At 42.3% G+C, this 22,243-nt stretch overlaps 1 protein-coding gene across 2 annotated transcripts in view; it reads left to right on the top strand.

Annotated features, from left to right (window-relative positions):
• The first annotated feature begins 17,122 nt into the window (after positions 1 to 17,122).
• The window catches only part of LOC308397644 (glutamate receptor ionotropic, kainate 2-like), a 64,510-nt gene continuing 59,389 nt past the window's right edge, over positions 17,123 to 22,243 (top strand). For both annotated transcript variants that reach the window (XM_080883656.1, XM_080883655.1), the window contains exon 1: positions 17,123 to 17,638. In XM_080883656.1, the coding sequence (XP_080739782.1) occupies positions 17,515 to 17,638 (124 nt within the window). In that variant the 5' untranslated portion in view covers positions 17,123 to 17,514. The remainder of the gene's footprint in view (positions 17,639 to 22,243) is intronic.

Genomic DNA, 22,243 nt, shown 5'->3' with positions numbered 1-22,243 from the left:
ACCAATTTGTTACACTATTTAGAATTTCTGTTTATTTGTCTAATATATTTTGGTATAGCTGCAGTCTTGGCAACCCATGAAAACACTTTAGCTGTACAAGGCAGTCCATGTACGTTGAGTTATTTTTAATAAATCCTTAACCAGGCAATTTGATAATTCCCAAATCCATCTGTCAAATAGCATTTAATTTAAAGACACAAATTTATCACATTCATGGCGGTGTAAATTTGATTAGTCCTGAATTATGTATAAATGAATAGCTCTGCCTCCATCCCTAGAGTCCTTGGGATGTCAGACCCCAACTTTAAATCCCTCTCACCAAAGCAATATGAGCCTGAAAAGCTATTAGAGCATGACTCCTGAGAGATGAACAAGACAAAAGCGTTATGCCTGTACCTCCACGTAAGGTGCGAACAATACCAGGCTATTTTCACTCTGACAAGCCATATTAGTCGTGCCAGCTTTTGCCTGCTGGCAACTCCGACGTGATAGCTGTCTGGGACATTTTGTTTCCAGTCACAGTAGCTGATCCCTTGATTAAAAACATTGAATGCTGAGAGCGTGTTATCCCTGTTTGGAGTTTCTGATCCTGGGTGTCTCAGGCGACTGCTGGGCTTTCTCATCCCCAGCGGCAACAGCTGATCCCAGGAACTTTAAGGACGCAGAGTGGATTGCATTACTGAGGTGGAAGTCAAAACATGCCAGAAGTGTTTGCCTGTCATAACCCTTCGCTGAAAAAAAAAAAAAGAAAAATTCTGGTGTGTAAGCTGATTTCTAATGAGGAAATAGATGCATTGTTACCCAACTTTCACTGCAGTATCTTTAAGACAGCAAACGGTCTTTGTAAAAGTTGTTTTTTTTCCCCGCATCACACCCTATGGCCTGAAACAGATTTATATTATGTGGTGACATAATGTTAGCTTGGTGGCATTCATGTTCATGGGTGGTTTCCGTGTCTCTTTTGTCAATGGCTTATAAAATGGCAAGAATTACACCGCTCCCCAATGAGTTACGACTAGGCACCAAGAGAGCCCATTAACAAAGGCCCAGATGCACACAAATCACCAATGTGTGTCCAGTCTTTGTTTACACTATCACATTTGGCTTTGAAAGGCCCTCCACTTACACCCATTCATGGGCATCAGAGATGGAGATGTCTTTGGAGAAAGGGAAGTTTATTGGAGGCTTTCCTATAACAGAATGCAAAGCCTTATGAGTTCCTCTCATATTCTCCAGTCTCCTTCTCTGCAGGCAAACCCTTGGCACTGGCTAGCCCAATAGGGAAAGTCACTTTTTGCAAGCATTGCCAAGATTTCTATTTGAAAGCCAAAACGTGTAGGCAGACAGATGCATCTGTCCACATTCTGTCTGTTCCTCTCTTTCAAACTTTCCTCACTGGCTCTCACTATCTCTCTCTCTCTCACACACATGCATATGCACACACATCCACTCGCTCACACAGGGGGCTGTTTCCTCATCGTTCACACTGAGAAATGCCCTGTAAGGATGTCCTTATCCTGCAAACCAGACTCTGCTGGATGCTATATAATAACAACTCCAGCCATCCACCATCCAATCAGCCAGGCTCACTGCTGTGGGTGCGCGCGTGTGTCTGTGAATATGCATGATTTTTTTTCTCTCCCTAAGATCTGAAACCACAGCGCACAGAAAGGATTTATTTTTCCTGACAAGATATAAACAACTCATACAAAATCAATTTTAAAAAGGAAAATATTTATTCATTTACAATTGTTTGTGGTCGGATAGAGGCTACTGTGTGAGGAATTTCAGCTGAGAACCATAAATATTACCACAATGATACATTAAAAAACAGTCCATGGTGAGCACAAGGATGGATAGAGGTGGATTATGCAGCAGGAGAAGTCTGAGAATTTTCTGTGGACATTTGGACTTTCTTGCTCTGGAAAAAGTGGGGCATCTTTTCCACTAATTATGGGATGAATCCAAGCTGACTACAACTGCTACAAACCTTTCAGACCAATATTTCAAACCAAAAATGTGTTAAATAAACTGTATTTGAGTTATTAATGAAGCATTCATTTTAAGTGGCACAATGAATCATAATCTGTAATGTTTCAATGGATATTAAATCTCTATGGCAATATGAACTATAATGTTTCATTAGTATAGCCTTGATGAATCTTTTCTGCACTTATGATGTTTTTTTTAAAAAACAAAAAAACATGTGAAGCATATGGATCCAGAGTTATATTTAACATATTATGTTTTAAGCCTCTTTAAAGGTCTAATCAGGCACATATGATTCAAAACTGGGTGTGCACTGGAAGACTACAGTCAGGTGCTCATTAATCCAAACATCTAATCAAACGTGGAACCGGCTCAGTGGATTCGGGCATGTAGACATGGTCAAGAGGATCTTCTGAAGGAAGGAGCTGAGCATTAGAATGAACTGGGATTTAATTAACTGTGAATGGGACATGCTTGATAGTGCTAGACAGGCTGGTCTAAGTATTATAAAAACTGCTCATCTACTGGGATTGTTCCACACAGCCAGGGAGTGGTGTGAAAAAGAGAATCTATTCAGCGAGTAGCAGTTTTCTGTGAGAAAATGTCCTGATGATGTCAAAGGTCAGTGGAGAATGGCCAGGCTGCTTGGAGCTAATAAGAAGGCAACAGTAACTCAAATAACCATTCATTACAACCAAGGCATTCAGAAGAGCTAAAAACATCAAACCTTGGAGCAGAAAGTAAACACTGGGTGCTGTTCCTGTCAGCTAAGAACAGGAAACTGAGACTACAATTCACACTGACTCACCAAAACTGGCCAACAGAAGATTGGAAAACCATTGCTTGGTCTGATGAGTCTTGATTTCTACAGCAACATTTAGATGGTAGGGTCAGAATTTGATGTAAACTATGTGAAAGGATGGCTCCATCCTGCCTTTTCTCAATGGTTCAAGGTACTAGTGTTGATGTAATGGAGTTGGGGATATTTTCTTGGCACACTTAGTACAAAATGAGCATTGTTTATACACCATAGCCTACCTGACTATTGCTGCTGAAGATGTCTTTCCCTTTATAACCACAGTGGGATCATCTCAAAATGACACTGGTACTCAGATCGTCTCCGCAGTCATCAGATCTCAATCCACTAGAGCACATTTGGGATGTGGTAGAATGGGAAGATTGACATCCTGGATGTGTAGTCGACACATCTGCAGTAACTTTGTGATGTTATAATATCAATATGGAGCAAAATCTCTGAGGAATGTTTCCAGCATCTTTGTATAATCTACAAAAAAACAAAAAAAACAAAGCCCCAAATAAAATAAAAAAACATCTGAAGGCAAAAAGAGGTCCAACCCAGTAGTACCATGGTGTACCTAATAAAGTGACTGTTAGATGTATACACCACAGTGAATGTATGCTGGTGAATGTGTACATTATATTTTAAGTTACTTTAAAAGAAAGTAAGAACATTTATAATGCCTCAGTCACAATTAAGTGACTCAGTAGGCCGTGACTGTGAACCAGTGTGCACGAGAGCACAGCCCCGGAGCTGCTGAGCTAAACAAAAACGTTTCTGTTAATATTTCTGATTACACGTGCGCTTTTCCTTATCTTAAGTCATCTTCTCTATAAAAGACCCATATTGTGAAAATCAAGGTTACAATCACAATGGAGGTGTAGAGGCTGAAATTACTGTGGCAATAACCTCTATTGATTACGACTGTCATTTTACATTGCAGTATAAATGCACTAATATGGTAGGACTGCATTACTACAAAAGCACTGTTTAAATCATTGCATTTGAACCACTGTAAAAATAAATCAATAAATAGAAAAAAATGCATGATTCAAAACATAGCATCATACACCAGAACTGAGAAAAACAAATGCAGAAATGGAGCTTTGATTTTAAAATGTCTGTTTATTGTTTATATTTCAGCAACAGCAGCTCTTAGATATTGTGACTTTCATTCTAATGGGTTTCTTGGGGTGGTAGTTAACAGATTCACCTTACGCTTTGTCTCGTCTCTGGTTTGAGACCAGAATGACACACAAACCAAGATTCAGAGGATTTAAGCTACTATACTCCTTGTGCCAATCCCAAGTTTGGATAAATGGGAGAGCTGTGTCAGGAAAGGCATCTGTGCCAAATCAAATATGCATATCCATCCACTGTGGCGACCCCTTGGGAAATAAGGGCGCAGCCGAAAGGACCCAGATAATGTGTTTCTTAACCTCTACCAGGACTCTTTAAGAGTGGTGCACTCAGTGCTTATTGGGTATTTGACATTTCTTCAAACTACTTTTAAGGTTGAACAGCACCAAATAATTATTATTGATCACACCATCATTAGGGTAACTTCTAACACAGACTACCATTTTGTGCCTGGTAATTCAGCATTTATGGACGGGTAACAAATTCAAGGGAAAGCCTGAGTGCTTAAAACCCACTGTAAGCGCCAGACGTCTGCTTTATATTTTTATTTACGATTGAGTTCATGTTTGTTTATAATTCATAGATTCATTACATAAGTCATCTTTTCAGGATTAATAAATGTGAAAATATATGTGTTTACATAAAGTAATTTTAAGTCACTGTTTTGGGATTGGAACCTAAAAGGGGGTACCTCTCACTTTAATTATGTAAGTGCAATAGTAGCATGAAACCCTGTGTGAGAGGGAAGGGGAGGAGCATGGACAGAGAGGTTAGGAGTCTCACGGTTTTCTGACCGTGTGCACAGCTAGTTCTGGATAACTGCTATTTTTTGGAACTTTCATGTTTTTTAGGAAGGAGTTCATTGTTACATCTTCCGTTTGTAATAAATAAACAGTCTTCAAATCATAATGCAACTGGAAGCATTTCTTTTGGAAACCAGGAACACGCGTCAGCCATAGACTCTTCTTTTTTGAACTTGGTTTATTGGAAATTACCCTACATTTAGTCAGAAAACCTTCTTGCTCCTTTTTTGGGAAAAGGAATACTGAAAAGGATCATGTTTAGCAACGCCGTGCACTGTGGATTGAAGGCAATAGCCTACTTGGAGGAAGAATCACGGTAAGCAGTGAAAACAAGCTTTGCTACTGTGGAAATTTGTCATAATGCATGAGAGTGATGAAGAACCAGTGTGTGGAAAAAGAGAATCAAAAATGACAGAAAAGGCTGTCGAGGAAAAGCTGCACAGGTTGACCCAGTCTAGAAAGGCTAAGCTAGGCCACCTAAGTAGCCAAGCTAATCAGCTCGAACGGCTAATGGAAGATGATGCTAACGTGAATGCTGTTAAGCAGAAATTGCGTTTAGACTACCAAGATTCATTTGGAGAACTGCGTAAGATAAATGATAGTTTGAGAGTATTAATGCATGAGGAAGAATTTGAAAAGGACCAAAGTTCTTGGTATGAACCTAATGCTAGTCGTATTCGTGGATTTATGCAACATGTGGAAACATGGGTTAAAGCAGCTGAGGAGCGCACAGAACAAGCTAGACAGTGTGATGCAGACATCCAGCCTTCCGACAGTGTTTCTGTGATGTCCGCTGCATTAAGCAGTAAAAGCAGGAGGCGCAGGTCAGCCGTTGGGAGCCAAGTGTCCACTGCTTCCTCAGTACGCCTCAAAGCTGAAATGGAGAGGGCCACATTGCTCGCACAAGCAACTGCTCTCAAACAAAAACAAGAGCTTGAACGACAGGAAACTGAGTTGAAAGCAAAAAGAGAGCAGCTAGATCTGCAAACTGCTATTGCCGCCTCTGATGCTAAATTAAAGGTATTAGAGAATTTTGAAAATGAGCGCTCGTCACATGTGAGTCCTGCATACCCAACAACTATTGATTCTGGATTCATACCATTACCTGTAAGTCAAACTCCAGTCACCAACACAGAAAATGGATATGGGGAATTCATGCCTTTACAAAATCACCCTATTGGTACGCAGCAGTCTAGAGTGGATTTTGCAGCAGATGAGCAAGCAGTTGAAACACTCTGTACTGTTATGACACGTCAGAATAATATAACGGAGCTGATGGTGAAACAACAAAAAATGATGACATTGCCACCTTTAGACATCCCTACCTTCAGTGGTGATCCTCTAGATTACAATACATTTGTAAGCGCCTTTGAGCACGGAGTAGAGTCTCGCACTGAAAGTCCTAAGGATCGCCTCTACTTCTTAGAGCAGTTCACTAATGGACAGCCGAAAGAGCTAATAAAGAGCTGCCTTCATATGAAGCCAGATGTAGGCTATCACAAGGCTAAACAGCTCCTTAAAGAGCATTTTGGAAATGACTACAAAGTTGCTGTAGCCTACATGAACAAGGTCTCAAACTGGTCACCTATCAAGCCAGAAGATGCAGAAGCTTTAAATGCGTTTTCACTCTTTCTGACAGCTTGCTGTAACACCATGGCTGAAGTGAGTTACATGGAGGAACTTGATAACGTCGCAAGCCTGAAAGCCATTGTAGCAAAACTTCCATACAAGTTACGTGAAAGGTGGAGATCTGTTGTGTGTGGTATGCAAGAGCGAGGCGACAGACGAGTCAAGTTCAATGATTTGGTGGAGTTTATTAATAAACAAGCCAAAATTGCACTTCACCCTGTTTTTGGTGACATAAAGGATAGCACCACTGCTAAACCATTCACCATTAAACAAAACAGTAACAAGGATCAGAAAAGGGTTGTAATGAAGAAGTCATTCACCACCAGTGCCATACCACTGGACATTCAGGAGAAAGACACAAAGCCAATGGAAAACACAAATTATGTGAAACCCACTCCACAGGCATGTCTGTTCTGTAACGGTGGGCACATCATAGACCTGTGTGGTAAGTTTAAGGGCAAGCCACACAACGAAAAGTTGGAATTTTTGAAAGGCAAAGGACTGTGTTTTAGCTGTTTGAAGCAAGGTCACATGAGCAAACTTTGTAAGAGAAAGGTGAGCTGTGAGGTATGTTCTCTTGCTCATCATACATTGTTGCATATCAAGAAAAGGGACACAGACGCTGACACAGAGAAGAAAACTAAGAACAGTGAAAGTCAAACGATCTTAAGTGCCTTTGTCTGTGCAGAGTCTGAGGATTGTGGGCCAGCTGGGGCCGGGGAAGATGACTGCACACTTGCAATAGTTCCTGTACAGGTCAAAGCCAAAAAGGGAAGTGTAGTAGTGCAGACTTACGCCTTCTTGGACCCAGGAAGCTCTGCCACATTCTGTACAGAGACATTAATGGACAAATTGAAGATCACTGGAAGGAAAACTGACATACTACTGAAAACTATGAATAAAGAGAAACCTGTCTGTACTCATGTAGTGTCAGGCTTGGAGGTCAGTAGTTTATCTGGTGACGACTTTATTGATCTGCCAGATGTCTTCACACAAAGGACAATACCTGTAGGAAAAGAAAACATACCCCTACAGAAGGATCTCGAAAAGTGGCCTTACCTTAAAGAAGTAAAACTGCCTCGAATTGAGACTGACATTGGATTGCTTATCGGAGCAAATGTACCTAAAGCAATGGAGCCATGGGAGGTTGTAAGCAGTGTAGGTAATGGACCGTATGCTGTAAGAACCAAGCTAGGTTGGACTGTGAATGGACCTTTGAGAGAAACTGGCTGTCATGGAGACAAGAGAAACCCAGCCAAGGCTAATGCAAACCGCATATCAGTGAGCCGTTTAGAGAAGCTGTGGCTTCAACAGTTCATGGTGGATTTTCCAGAGGGAGGAAAACATGATGAAGTGGAAATGTCAAGAGAGGACCATCAGCTTATGGACATGGCCATGGAATCTGCAAAACTGATGGATGGCCACTATACAATATGTCTACCTCTGAAGAACAGATTGGTCAACATGCCAAATAATCGCTCAGTCGCTGAACAACGAGCACGTAACTTGAGGCTTAAATTTCTCAGGAATGACTGCTTCCGACAAGAGTACACAGACTTCATGGAAGACCTTCTTAAAAAGGGCTATGCAGTACAACTGTCAAATGGTGAACTGGCGCACAAAGAAGGAAAAGTGTGGTATATACCCCATCACGCCGTGTACCACCCTGTGAAACAGAAATTAAGAGTTGTGTTCGACTGTGCAGCGTCCTATCAGGGCACATCCCTGAATGATCAACTTCTTCAGGGTCCAGATTTGACCAGCAGTCTCATTGGTGTTGTCATACGATTTAGACAGGAACCTGTTGCAATTATGGCAGACGTTGAAGCAATGTTTCACCAGGTGAAGGTGCCTGACGGTGACTCTGACTTACTTAGGTTCCTCTGGTGGACAGGTGGCGACTGCAATCAAGCTTTGACTGAGCACAAGATGACTGTGCATTTGTTTGGGGCCACATCCTCACCCAGTTGTGCCAATTTCGCTTTGAGGAAGTGTGCTGAAGACCAGAGTAGGCAGTTCAGAGCTGAAGTTGTTCAAACAGTATTGCAGAACTTTTACGTTGATGACTGTCTCAAGTCTGTCGCTACGGAGGAGGCAGCTATATCAATGTGTCAAGATCTAATGAAAATCTGTGCCAACGGAGGCTTCCGTCTCAACAAATGGGTGAGCAACCGAAGGAAGGTGCTTGACTCCATCCCAAAGTCTGAACTGGCAGCAGAAATGAAAAGCCTGGACCTGGATCATGGCAAACTTCCACTTGAGAGGGCCCTTGGTCTCAATTGGTGTGTTGAGTCAGACACATTCAGATTTAAGATCAACATCAAAGATCGCCCATTCACAAGAAGAGGACTTCTTTCTGTCATTGGATCAGTGTATGACCCATTAGGCATTTTGGCGCCAGCAGTCTTGCCAGCAAAGATTATCCTGCAGGAATTGTGCAGATTGAAGATCGGGTGGGATGACGACTTACCTGAGCACATAAAGAGGCGGTGGACTGACTGGTTAACTAGCCTTCCTGCTTTGGAACACTTCTCAGTCGCAAGATGTTTCAAGCCCAAAGATTTTGGAAATGATGTATTTGCACAACTACATCACTTTGCAGACGCAAGTGAGGATGCATATGGCTCAGTCAGCTACCTACTCATGCGTAACACGAGCAATGAGACACAATGTGCATTTATGATGGGCAAGTCCAGAGTGGCGCCTCTCAGGCCTCCTACCATACCCCGCCTGGAATTGACTGCTGCTACAGTAGCCATTAGGATGGATAGTGTCCTGAGAAGAGAGCTACAACTGAATCTTGCAGAATCCGTTTTTTGGACAGACAGTACGGTGGTGCTCCAGTATCTCCGGAATGAGACCACGCGTTTTCGTACGTTTGTGGCAAACAGAGTTGCAGCTATTCTGAAAGGCTCTGATGTGGAACAGTGGAAACACATCAGCACAGACAAGAATCCTGCTGACTGCGCCTCAAGAGGGCAAAGAGTAGATGAATTTATGAAGAACAGAACGTGGGTGTCTGGGCCAGATTTTCTTCGCAGTCCAGTAGAGTTTTGGCCTAACACTGCACTGAATTGTTCGGAAATCACTTCTGGTGATCCTGAGATCAAGAGAGCCACAGTAAACAAAATAGAGGTGGAAGAAAATGTTGCTCCATTCAAGAGACTGATAAATTACTTCTCATCATGGACAAAGTTGAAAAGAGTGGTGGCGTGGTTCCTGAAACTTAAAGCCTTACTTTGGAGTCTCTGTCAAAAACGTAAAGAGCTATGCGTAACCAGTGTGGAGAATAGCCTTGACAATGATCGACAGCTGAGGCAAAGTCAGATTGACAGTTTCAGGACAAGCTTTAAGCCTACACAAATTTCAGTGGAAGACCTGAATCAAGCAGAGCTCGATATAATCAGATTTTGCCAAAAGGAGAAATTCTCGGAAGAGGTTTCAGCTCTTCACAAGGGACAAAGTGTGAAGCGCAATAGCCACTTATACAAACTGAACCCTGTACTACAGGAAGATCTGTTGAGAGTTGGTGGAAGATTGAGCTGGGCAGCTATGCCGGAAATCGCTAAGCAGCCTATTATCCTGTCTAGAGACTTTCACATTTCTGACTTAGTCCTCCAACAGATACATGAAGAAACTGGGCATGGAGGGCGCAATCACATGCTCTCTGAATTGCGACAGAAGTTTTGGATCCCAAGTGCCAACACAGCCATTAGAAAGATCATCGCAAAGTGTGTGACATGTCGTCGCTTGCATGGGAGAGTTGGGAAACAACTGATGGCTGATCTTCCACAAGAGCGAGTGTTGCCAGATGATCCACCCTTCACCCGGGTTGGTGTAGACTACTTCGGCCCATTCGAAGTAAGACGTGGAAGAACCATCTTAAAAAGATACGGTGTTATATTCACTTGTTTAGCGGTTCGTGCAGTACACATAGAGCTGGCCTCATCATTAGACACAGATTCGTGCATAAATGCAATCCGGCGCTTCATAGCACGGAGAGGACAAGTGAAGGAGATTCGCTCAGATAATGGGACGAATTTTGTTGCTGCCAATCGTGAGCTGAAGGAAGCAGTCACTGACTGGAACACTTCACCGTTTCAGCATCTATTTCAACAGCATGGAATTAAGTGGACATTTAACCCTCCCACTGCTTCACATCATGGCGGAGCATGGGAGAGGTTGATAAGATCAATACGAAAAGTGCTGAATTCTACTGTGAGAGAACAAGTTCTGGAAGAAGAATGCCTTCATACAGTCTTATGTGAGGCAGAGTCGATCATCAACAGCCGACCAATCACCAGGGCATCAAGCGACCCAAATGATTTGGAGGCTCTGACACCTAATCATCTTTTGTTGTTGAAAACAAAACCTTCATTGCCTCCAGGATTGTTTGACCAGAATGACCTCTACTCACGACGTAAATGGAAACAGGTGCAATATATGTCCAATCTATTTTGGAAGAGATGGACTAAAGAATACCTACCTCAACTTCAGGAACGTCAGCGGTGGGCCACAGCATCAAGAAACTTTGCAGAAGGAGATGTCGTTCTTCTTGTGGACGACTGTGCACCACGAAACTCATGGATTATGGGAAAGATCATCAAAACTGTTCCAGACAAGAAGGGTCTCGTTCGCCGAGTACGGATAAAGACAAAGACTAATGTTTTGGACAGACCCATCACCAAGATTTGTCTGCTTGTGGAATCTGAATGGGCTAGTGGTAAAGACTAAGCCCCTACGATGAGCCATGTGCTAGCAACCTCTGGCTCTTTCCTTCTTTCTCTCTTTCCTTCTTTTCTTTCTTATTCTTTTTCATCTGTTCTTTTGGAAATGGACAGAAACCAGCCTTAATATACTTTGCAAAGCTGATTGGCAAAGTATTGGACAATTCATTTGTCTATAAATAATATTTTGTCATGTGTTTAAACATTGGATGTGTCTAACATGGTTCATATTAAGTTTGTAAAGTTAAAAATGTGGTAATTGTTCTAAGGCAATACATTATTAGAACAATTAGGGGCCGGTAATGTAAGCGCCAGACGTCTGCTTTATATTTTTATTTACGATTGAGTTCATGTTTGTTTATAATTCATAGATTCATTACATAAGTCATCTTTTCAGGATTAATAAATGTGAAAATATATGTGTTTACATAAAGTAATTTTAAGTCACTGTTTTGGGATTGGAACCTAAAAGGGGGTACCTCTCACTTTAATTATGTAAGTGCAATAGTAGCATGAAACCCTGTGTGAGAGGGAAGGGGAGGAGCATGGACAGAGAGGTTAGGAGTCTCACGGTTTTCTGACCGTGTGCACAGCTAGTTCTGGATAACTGCTATTTTTTGGAACTTTCATGTTTTTTAGGAAGGAGTTCATTGTTACATCTTCCGTTTGTAATAAATAAACAGTCTTCAAATCATAATGCAACTGGAAGCATTTCTTTTGGAAACCAGGAACACGCGTCAGCCATAGACTCTTCTTTTTTGAACTTGGTTTATTGGAAATTACCCTACACCCAAAGTGAGGTGATTCACTTATTCTGTTATGCTGGAGGGAGCACCGTGCTGACATGTTTGGGGTCCACTAGTCACTCAGTACAAAGTTGTTCTGAGTGATCACCTTCATCCTGAAAGGAAACGTTTCCATTCTGATAAGAGGGGTCTGTACTAGGATGACACAGTGCTCATTCATAGGATAAGAGGGGGAGTAACAGAAGGGTTTGATGAGTTGGAAAATGATGTGAATCGTATGCTGTGGTCTTCACCCTCATCAGGTCTCAGCTCAGTGAAAAGCTTTAAGGGTGATTTCGGACAGACATGTTAGACAGCCCTCTCTCCACCACCTTCATAGAAACACCAGTGACTTAGAAAAATGGTATTCTATTCCTCCTGTGAAGCTCTACCTAAACTGTGGTGGTGGCATGTGGTGACCTAACACATCGATTAGACACTTGATTTTTCCTTCAATTTGCCACGTGTCTACAAATATTGTTAAGCTGTTAGCTTCTTTTATCAATTTAATAACAGAACCACTATTCTCACCTAAGATAGTCAAGTATCCATACTATACCAAGACAGTTTTGGGGTCCAGTGGTTACAAAATAAGACGCTAAATGGCCTGCGTATAATAACCTGACTGGGTAGTGGCACTGTCTGCTACACTGCAGCACCTACTGTGACTAAATAAGGAGACTTCCTCATGCCTACTTTATTTTCATTAACCAATAATGAAATAACTTTAATGTTGACTCACAGATAATATGTAATATAACTCATAATTGGACATTAAATGTTACTTGGTTTTAGCTTCAGTACTTGCACAATAAAATTGTGTCTTAAATAGGCTCAAATATATCATCAAGCCTTTGGGTTATAACCCAAGTGCTGTGTGCTTTTGTTTACAAATGTTATCTAGCTTCATACAAATAGCTTTGGCAGTTGTCTATGTTGTTACGTGATACCTTTGACAACTGATTTTGCATTTCATATAATCCTTACATGATTATCAGCTTATTAAATTAAATAGTTTATTATATATTATGCATGGCATATGCTACTTATGAAATCGCCTACCTTTGCAATCAATTACCTGCAAATAGAAGAAGCTTGCCTCCCAGGTTTTTGCCAGACAGTTTGAACAATAACATTTTTAAATGATCATGCTCTAAAGTTAAACTAGTCATGCAGCAGTTTTGTCTCTTATTCGAACGAAACTGCGACTGAAACTGAACACCTTAGGGTGCGCATCACCTTCATGAAGTGCACCCAACAGGGCAGGCGGGCTAATGTCAGGATCACTGCTCTGTGTGCAGTTCAGTTTAATGGAATCAAAATTTAATTAACGCTGCCTATTTAAAATATTTTGAGCAAAAATTGAGCATACAATATATAATTCATGAAGGCACTACTCACACAGTCTAACTGCATGAAAATTCATGCAGTCGAACTTCATTAGGGTGCATTAATTTTAGTTTCTATAAAGGTATTGAATAGAGTGGCGGATGAATACAAATTTGATTTTCAAATTATTCTGAGCTGCTGTCTCATTAGTTATTCTACAGGGTACAGAGCATTTAGTTATTTGTGACGATCTATCATGGCACATTACCACAATGGGCACAAATTGACCATAGTTCTCAACTATAGTTGCACTGAGTAAATTACCATGCCATTATTGAAAGTAATATGGCAGATAGAAGTTACAGATGGCTGTCACATTATAAAGTCAGAGCGCAGTACCAGAAGTAAGTCTGCCTGAGTCTAGTTGCCGTGGGGGGGATTTGTGGGCATCCATCAGCACTAACTGGAAGTGACAGTGTGCAGAGAGGTCCTAATTACTGTCTCACTTGACTAATTGTCGCCTCTGAAGAATGTATTCCCCACTGAGATCCCACCTCATTGACAATACTGCTCAAGACATATAGACCAGGGCTGCCTTCCCCGCGCTCAAAGGAAGTGTCCACAAATGGGAAATGTAAACACAGTACACTGCGAACTCAGTGCTACTGTCGCTGACAAAAAAAGAACAGGTTCAAATCATCTTTGTGAGTTCCAATGAAGAAAGAGTATGTGTTCCTTGTAGGGGCCCTTGTGTGGCTCACCAAAGTGTTAGTTACAGTCATCACGGAACAATGTGCTGATGAACTGAGACCATTGTTGCCTTTCTGGAGCCAACCATGTTAAAATAACTTGGGGTATTCAAAATAATGCTGTAGAGATGAGTCTTTAGTGCTGGGCTACTAAACTGAATGAATGTCTTCTCTTTCAAGGTCTTACCATTCAAAGTGCATCAGCTTCTCGTTTCCATGGTTTCCCCTCTCTGCGCCAATGCTATCTTTCCACCACTATGCCTGCGCGGGAGAGAGCGAGAGGGGGAGAGAGAAAGCGAGGGAGAGAGAGAGAGAGAAAGAGAGAGAGAATGACAGAGGGCTTTCAGCAGTGGTTATCTCTCCTTTGCATAAAGTCCCCTTTGCATTACTCAGTGCATGAATGGCGTTTGAATAAACACACCAGCCAGCTCATATGGAACCCTCCACGGGTTACAAGCGAGTGGGTGTGTATAAACTCATCTAATTTGTGGTCTTCTTCAAAAATGACAAGGTTTGATCATAGATGGAAGAAAGTACATTTCCCAAATGGCACAAGGGTATTTTCCTATTAGTCACAACAAGCTAAAGGAGCAAGAGTCATTTAACATCATAATGTGGCAATTATTTGATATTCCCATCTCCTTTCCCCTTTTATAACTGATTCACACACAGTTATCTCCACCTGAGCGGCTTTCAGGGAAGTGAAAAAGGGTGTTAACCTGAGACATCTAATTGAAAACGAAGATCAAGATCAACACAGAAAGCATTAATCTAGTGCAGTGGAAATTGTATGTTTGCCCATGCATTCCCTGTGTTCGGGCTTAAAATATTATTTAGATTCTTGATTAGAAAATTAAGTCGCAATCATTTCTTGCTGCATTAATTTGCATGCATTGAGTGAGGAGGTACCTGAGGACTTAACGCATTTGCAACGCCTTAGTATTAGGCCAGAGGGCGCTTTAATTTTAAAAGGAAAACAGCGTGCCTGTCAGTTGATGTCTTCTCTCGGAGCTCAATAAGCATTCCTTTCATGCTGTGTGAAGCTCTGCTGACTTATATGGAAACCCTGAATTTCTCCATAATTATGCTAATGGTCCAGATGGTAGCATCACGAGTGCCATTCTCTTTGATATTCTCACACTGCAGAGGGCTGGTGTGCAGACCCACGCAAACCAACACACGCTCAAAGTCAGTGTTCACACCACCTACTTGAGCCCATGTAAATTAATTCGCGGATCCTTTAGCTGAAAAAAGCCCACTCGTCACTATTAAATGCATGTGCTTGTATTTGTTTTGGGGATTTGGCAATTCTTGTAAAGTACAATAGAGTCGCACTTCAACAAAAGGCGGGTGTAGGTGTCAGTATCCTTTATTTATCTACACATTTGCTCATGATTTACTACGACTTTTACAGTCTAATAAAAAGAACAATAAACGGCGATGTGAGTGCACTTCAAGAACATTTCAGTGACATTTGTGAAGGTTGAAAAAAAAAAGCATGCCAAGGTCATACACTGTAAGGCCATGAATAAATATTCCAGCGAATTTTATTTTAGAGTCCCCCCCCCCCCCCCCACCCCCCCCCCCCACCCCTTTAACCACACACTCGCGCACAAACATACACATACGCGCGCACAGGCCAGCCATTCACTCACTCGAGCCACACAATAACTGTGTTCATCCAGGCTTGGACTCTGGTGGCGCCCATCAAAGAGCTCCTTTCACATCTCCGTGGGGATTAAATGGGACCTCCACCCTTTCTGGGCGGCTGTGCGCCGTTCTACCTATACCTCCAGCTGATGCACTGGCCCATGAAGAACTGCCCATTTAGGGCGGATGCTGATAAGGTGCATGTAGTGTTAAATCAATAGCACAGGCCTATACGCAAGAGCGGCAGATATCCATCTTCTCGGTGCAATGCATAGCATAGGATAGAGGCTGTTTTTGAACCCGTTAATCAGATAGAAACGCGATATGCTCAGCAGATATTGGATGTCTTTCCCCGTGAAATTTAACCAGCGATGGAGTCTTTGTGTGTATGACGCACACACCTTCACTTCGGAGGATGGCTCGCACTTGAGAACAGTCTGTTGCTGGAAGGCTTTCAAGTCTAAAGTGGAGTTATTTGCATAGGTTAAATATTCGTGCCTTTCAGCAGCTTCTGTCGATATTACGGATTTGCTGTTCTGCCAATTTTAATTCCTTTCATTCCACTCCTCCCACATTTCTGGAATGATGGTGAAAATTGTCGGAAGGTTGATGCTTGAAATCCCGTAAAAGAGCTTCTGAAAGGGAAGTCACGAATGACAAAACACAAAGTGGGCCCACATATCCCACTGGGGTGCAAAGGAGGAGGGGGGGGGGGGGATCAGTGCAAAGCTATCCTGCTGACATCACATCGCTTGTGCACGGTGCATGGCCATTTAGAGCGGTGTATAAGCTTTACAGTGTTTTCTTTATCTGCCGAATTCAGCAAAAATACCTGAAGTGCTAAATCACTGCTGGTTGTTTGAACCCTGAGTGAGATTGCTGCTTATTTCTTTGACTAGACTGTCTCTGGCCGTGGTGCTGAAGAGAGATCAAGCGGAAACGTACTAATCGAGTGTTAAATAGAGTTAACATTTGCCCTTTATCACATGCCACTTCGGTTACAAGATAATTTAATTTGATCAGTGGCATAACTTTGTTTGATAATTATATAGTCCAGAGCCTCCTGTCTCAGATTTACTTTGCCTTCATGGGTGCATTCAAACCTGGTAGTGATTTGAACTGGTTGCAAAAGTTAGCTACCATTACCGTGTGCACTTTAACGATTGCACATTTATAGACACACCTATAAATGCCTGCGAACTTGGTGGGCAAGTTATGAGAGGAAACTGGGAAACAGCTTCCTAGAAACGTGGTACGAAGAGAGAATTAAAGTTTTACACTGCTAGCTTTCAATTATTTTTCTCCCTTATTCCGCCATTCCATCCCTCTATTTCCCTCCTCCCTGCTCGGCATGTCTCTCCGTCTTTCTATCTGTAGTCTATCTCCATCTCCCCTTTCTCCCCTTCTCTCTCAGTCGCGCTCACTCTCTCTCGCTCTCTGTTGCGCGTTCACAATACTAACCTTGGCTCGACGTCAGAGCCTGTGCAGCAGTGCAGTATAATGGGAGCGCAAGGAACCCAGAGCGCCTCATAGGGGGGTGCATATCGCTGCTGTATCCTCTGCTTGGCGCTGTCTAGCTCCTTTCCAACCCACTCCAGTTCCTCACCTATAGCCCATGCTTGGGCTCCCTCCTCCCCACTGGATCCGTACCCTTCGACATGGATGTCCCGCCGTCCCGCGACCCCGAGGATTGCTGTTTCTTGGCGCAGTGAAGAAGGAAGAGGAGAACGGGAAGGGGAAGGAATCATGCCGGGACTGCTAATGGATTTAGGGAAAGCGCAAGTGACCATGCCGTGATCTTGCGCATCCAGGGCCGCCGTTACCCTGCCTTGCCCAACAACCGTAGAAGAATTACGAGGGAATCGAACCCGCGCACCGAGGGGAATAACCACTGTGCATTTTTTTTAAAACAACATGAAGATTACCTCCCATCATCTGATGATAACCAGTCTTGCTTTCAGGTCCAACCTCAGGCTGATCCCGCTTCTGCTGCTGTTTCTTGGTTACTCTCGCGGGATGCCACACGTTTTAAGATTTGGTAAGTAATCTGTTTATAACAATGTATCATCGACGTTACGATGTCTAATCACAACAACTACTCATAAGATTGGCCACAGCGGCACGACACATTGGCGGGATGCAGGCTGTGGAGATATTTTTGTCCCACTTTTGTCACGTTTTCCGTTAAGAGTTTGCAAATAATATCGTCTGCACTTTTAAAATAGCGTTTAGCCCGGCGAATATTTCATAGTGTGCCTTTATAATGTCACTGTATTTCGTAACAGTGTCTTCGTGGGGTTTTACTTAGTGCTTAATACGATCAGCGACGAATGACGCTTTCCAGTGAACTTGAAATCACCGTTACAGTAACTCTGGACGCTTAAAGGCAGGAGTACTCTATGCAACAGTTCACGGCTATGAAGCTCACCACCAGAGCCGCCGCTTAAATCTCCTCACCCTGCAACCTGAATCATCCCGTAGGTCTTTTAAACTGCTGACTCTCCAGCACATCCTCTGCAGTGAATGTTTACATGTAACCATTATCTTGCTTTCCGAGAGTGGATCAATTATTGATCTGTGAAAAGTGTCGATCAATGCGCCGGGCAACGGGCTACTTTATATCCGAAATCAGAGCGAAGAGCTTCCCATCAGGGAATTCCCATGATTTTGCTTAATTCACACGGTTGTTGCCGTTTAAACAGATACTTGCTTGTTTCCAGTGCTCACTGGATGTGCCCTTACCCAACACTGTGTCTCAGATTAGCTGTGTAATTCGGTAGTCTAAAAGTTGAGGCACTCCTTTAAAAAATATCCTGGTGAGTTAATTAGACACTTTAAAAGGATTAAAGAAGTAATTCTTCAACACTTGCCACTACGGCGAATTTTCCCCGGTACATAACTTCAAAACAGTGCCATTAACGCCCGTGTTCCTGTCTGAAAGTCACTAAATCGCAGCCTCCCGTGGCTTCCTCTGATGCTTAATTAGATCCGTCTCAGGGTGGCTCTTTCTGCCGCTCTCTGTTGCATTTACAGAGAACATCTTGGAGTGACAGGGGAGCCGCCACGACAGCGGATGTCATCAAGTGTTGACAACACATCCTTACAATCCCCAGTTCTCCTGAGGGTCCTGTTTAAGAGTCAGGCCACGTCCGCAAGAGCCGCCGCTATGGCAACGGGATGTGCTTGTCTTCCTGCTTCTTCCTCAGCAAGACGCGCGATTTCCCGTCTCGCGTGTTCCCTGACAGACGCCGGGCGTCTATTCAGTAATCCTCGGAGGACGGTAAAGTCCTTGCACTGGCTAATAGCAAAGTTTTCAAGGCGGCAAATGATATCGAACATTCCCAAGAGACAAAATCCAGATATCATTCTGACCATGGTTACCGCTTTATGCATATTTATTGTTCGTGTGTGCGTGTTTTATCAGTGCAAAGGTTAGACGTGTACCTCCCCATACCAAAGATGTCGCCTGTGCTAACAAGCTGGATCTGTAAGGCATCTGGTATCAGCAAGACAGACAGAACCATGTAAGATAAGAGGTGTTTCGTGTCACTGAGATCTTTTGCCCTGGGTGAACCCATGCTTGATATTTTCTCCTTCTTCTGGTGGAAGTGACAGTCAGAGCGCCTGGCACGCGTCTACGAGCCGGGGCTCTGTCCGTGGTCCTGAACAAGCGCTTGTTTAGTCGCACGGACTTGGCAGCACGGCCGCCTGTTGCTGAACAACTCTTCCTTTTCACAACACACTGATACACCTTCTATAAACGACTTAGTCTTTGTTTTTTGTTTTTTTGTTTGTTTTTTTATGCACTATAATATCTGTCATTCAAGCGCCACACACGCTCTATTGTAAAATGGCTCCATTTTCTGCACTGTAATTCATTCTCCTTAGAAAAATAAGTTCATGTGTCTGTATTTGCTTCTGAAAGAGCCGAGTTTCCTAAAGAGAAATATAGTTAAATTAGAGATTTATGTATCAGCTTATATAAAAAATAACACAACATGTCAGTCATGCATGCACACGGGAGAATTACAAATCCCTTTAAAGACATTAGAGTCCATCCAGTACATTTCTTGTCCTGGAGGATGTGCTTACTCAGCAGATAATCCCAGCTGCTCCTGCAGAAGGCTGGCTAAATGAGGAGGTCAGCTCCCCTGGGTCCGTCTGTTCCTTTCCTGCCCCAAGATCCCTTTTGCCCAGACAGGCGGCTCACATTGTAAAAACCACTGTTCTCCTGTCAGGCTGAGACCTCTACACAAAGACACACTGTAACACTACGGCATAGTCAACCTTTTGCATTCATAGCTCCAGTCTCACCATGTAGAGCGACAAGTGTCGGAGGAGAAAGGAAAAGAAAAACAGTGTTCAGGCCACCAGCTGCAGGCAAATATGCTGAGCCCATTCCCATACTGAGTTGAGTTATTATGTTCAGTGTTCCTCATTTATAAATCTTACAGGTAATTTATTTAGTTAGATGCAGAAAATAGAGCCAGCCCATACAAGTTGTAATAAAAAACCTCTTGAGAAAAGATTCTCTCTTCATTACTACTTCACATTTGCCTTCTGGGAGCACTGAATTACACTTTTTTTAGCTACTGATGTTGCTAAGGGTCTTTGGGATAGAGAACAAAATGTTTCTGTCGTTTAATTTTCTTTTCCCACCCTTACAATGAAGGCTGCACACATAAATATGCAAAATGCCCGTTTTGAATATAATCTGAAACACAACTGCTTATAATACATAAAATTCCAATTGTGTAGAAACATCTGAACTAGCTTCCTGAAATAATTAAATAGCTTAGTGTCAGACGCTTCTAAAGCTCAGTTTTTCTCACTCACAGATGGCCTGTTAAAATTCAGTGAAGTGGAAATTCAATGTTTTCTTTCAAATCTGTCCCATAACCTGAAGGATCTCATTTTATTTTTTTATTTTTTCCATGCAAATAACATTTTGTGCATGATCCTATTTAGCTGCCCCCAAATGTTCTGTCACACAAGCAGTGAGTCATCACATCTGCTATTCCAACCCAGATGACTTTGACTTACAGACCCGCATGTTACTCTAAAAATAAAGAAATTCAGTTGGAGAAATATCAACAGTGAAACTGAGACCGCCTTTTAATTCTGATGTCCGTAGTCGGTCTGTGACTGTGAGGTTGAGTGATAACCTTATCACTGCCATTTGGAAGCAGCGCTGGCAGATGCAGTGTGTCCCTGGGCTGTCAACTCCTGCTGAAAGCATTGTTGACTCAGAGATACTCATTTCATTTGTTTATTTCCTGCTTATACTTATATTTCCCCAGTACAGACGTGTGGGAATATTTATGACTAAAACACAACATTCTTTTTCATTTTGGAAAGGAAATCAAGCTTTTTTTTCTCAGTCCACTGGCAAAAGACACAATCCCCTCGGGTAGAAGAGAAGTTTATCTAACTCCTTCCACAATGCTGTGCCAGAATATAGGCTCTCTTTTGGGTGTCTAATATTTAAACCGCTTTATCCCCTCGTGGTGGTAAAATTAGAAGGTTGTTGAAAACGAGCAAGGATAGAGGGAACACATTCAATGGGAGTTTGTGGTTAATTGACTTTATTTGCTTTTGCTTTCTGCCAGCCTGAATTATCAGCATGCTGGAGTTTAGTTTAGGATTGCAGGAATTATGGCTAACACCCTGTGCCCTGGCCCACTGCCAGCATATTCACAGCAAACATATTTAAAATGGGCACAAAGCTGCTTAAAATATTCACGTGTCACTTGACCCAATCAAAGCTTATAGAAATATGAAACTATCTCTGCTCGCAAATGATTTCCATGGTATAAAAATACCCACCGTGGGTTTCAAGAACAAAGAGGAGATCTGTCTTACATTAGCATGCAGCACCACACATGGGCTTGAAGCAGAGAACTATCTAGATGGATTTCTAAAACATGTTTACAGTCCAGAGTCTTTGAAGGTCTTGCTGTCATGCCTCAGTTACAAAAGGCTCAATGGTGATTAATTCAGGGTACATATTTCTTGCCATTTTGAAATGGCAAATATCTTTGAGGTATGAAATTAGTTTTTTTTTTTCTTAGCATTAAGTCTTTTTCTTTTCTTTTTTTCTTTTCTTTTTTTTTTTTGAGGTTTACCAGCAACTTTTGAAAAGATTATTTACATTGAAGGAGGCTTTAGCTGATTGACCTTGTTTGCAATGTAATCCTTTCTTGCATAACAGACTCTTTTAACACAGTCTGCTTTTATTTATTTATTTTTTTGTTGAAAATCAAACAGAATAAATCTGAGACCTGTGCTCCTTTACTTCCCAGCGCAAGGCTTGCCTTATGTATCGGCTTTCATTATTCACAGTCTGTCACTCTTTGTCGTTGTCACTCAGGGATTTTGCCGGGTATCAAAAGGGTTAGAGGTTATATGTGCAATTGCTCTGTGAAACTGTCCCTTGAGAAGAGCCTACAGCACGTCTTGCTGCGTTGCTGCTGTGGCTCGGAGCCGACTGAAGGTCAGAGCTGAAAGCACTCACAGGGAATAATTTTTTTCTTTTCCTTTTTTCTTTTGCATCTTTTAATACATGTGGGACTGTCCTTCTCGCTATCTCACCAAGGGAGCTGGAAGTAAATTTGAAGTCACTGAGAGGTGTAAGAAAAACAAG

This window comes from Rhamphochromis sp. 'chilingali' (genome assembly GCF_963969265.1).
Source record: "Rhamphochromis sp. 'chilingali' genome assembly, chromosome: 5".
NCBI lineage: Eukaryota > Metazoa > Chordata > Actinopteri > Cichliformes > Cichlidae > Rhamphochromis > Rhamphochromis sp. 'chilingali'.
Note: the sequence above shows the minus strand (reverse complement) of the source record. Positions and strands in the feature narration are given on the sequence as shown.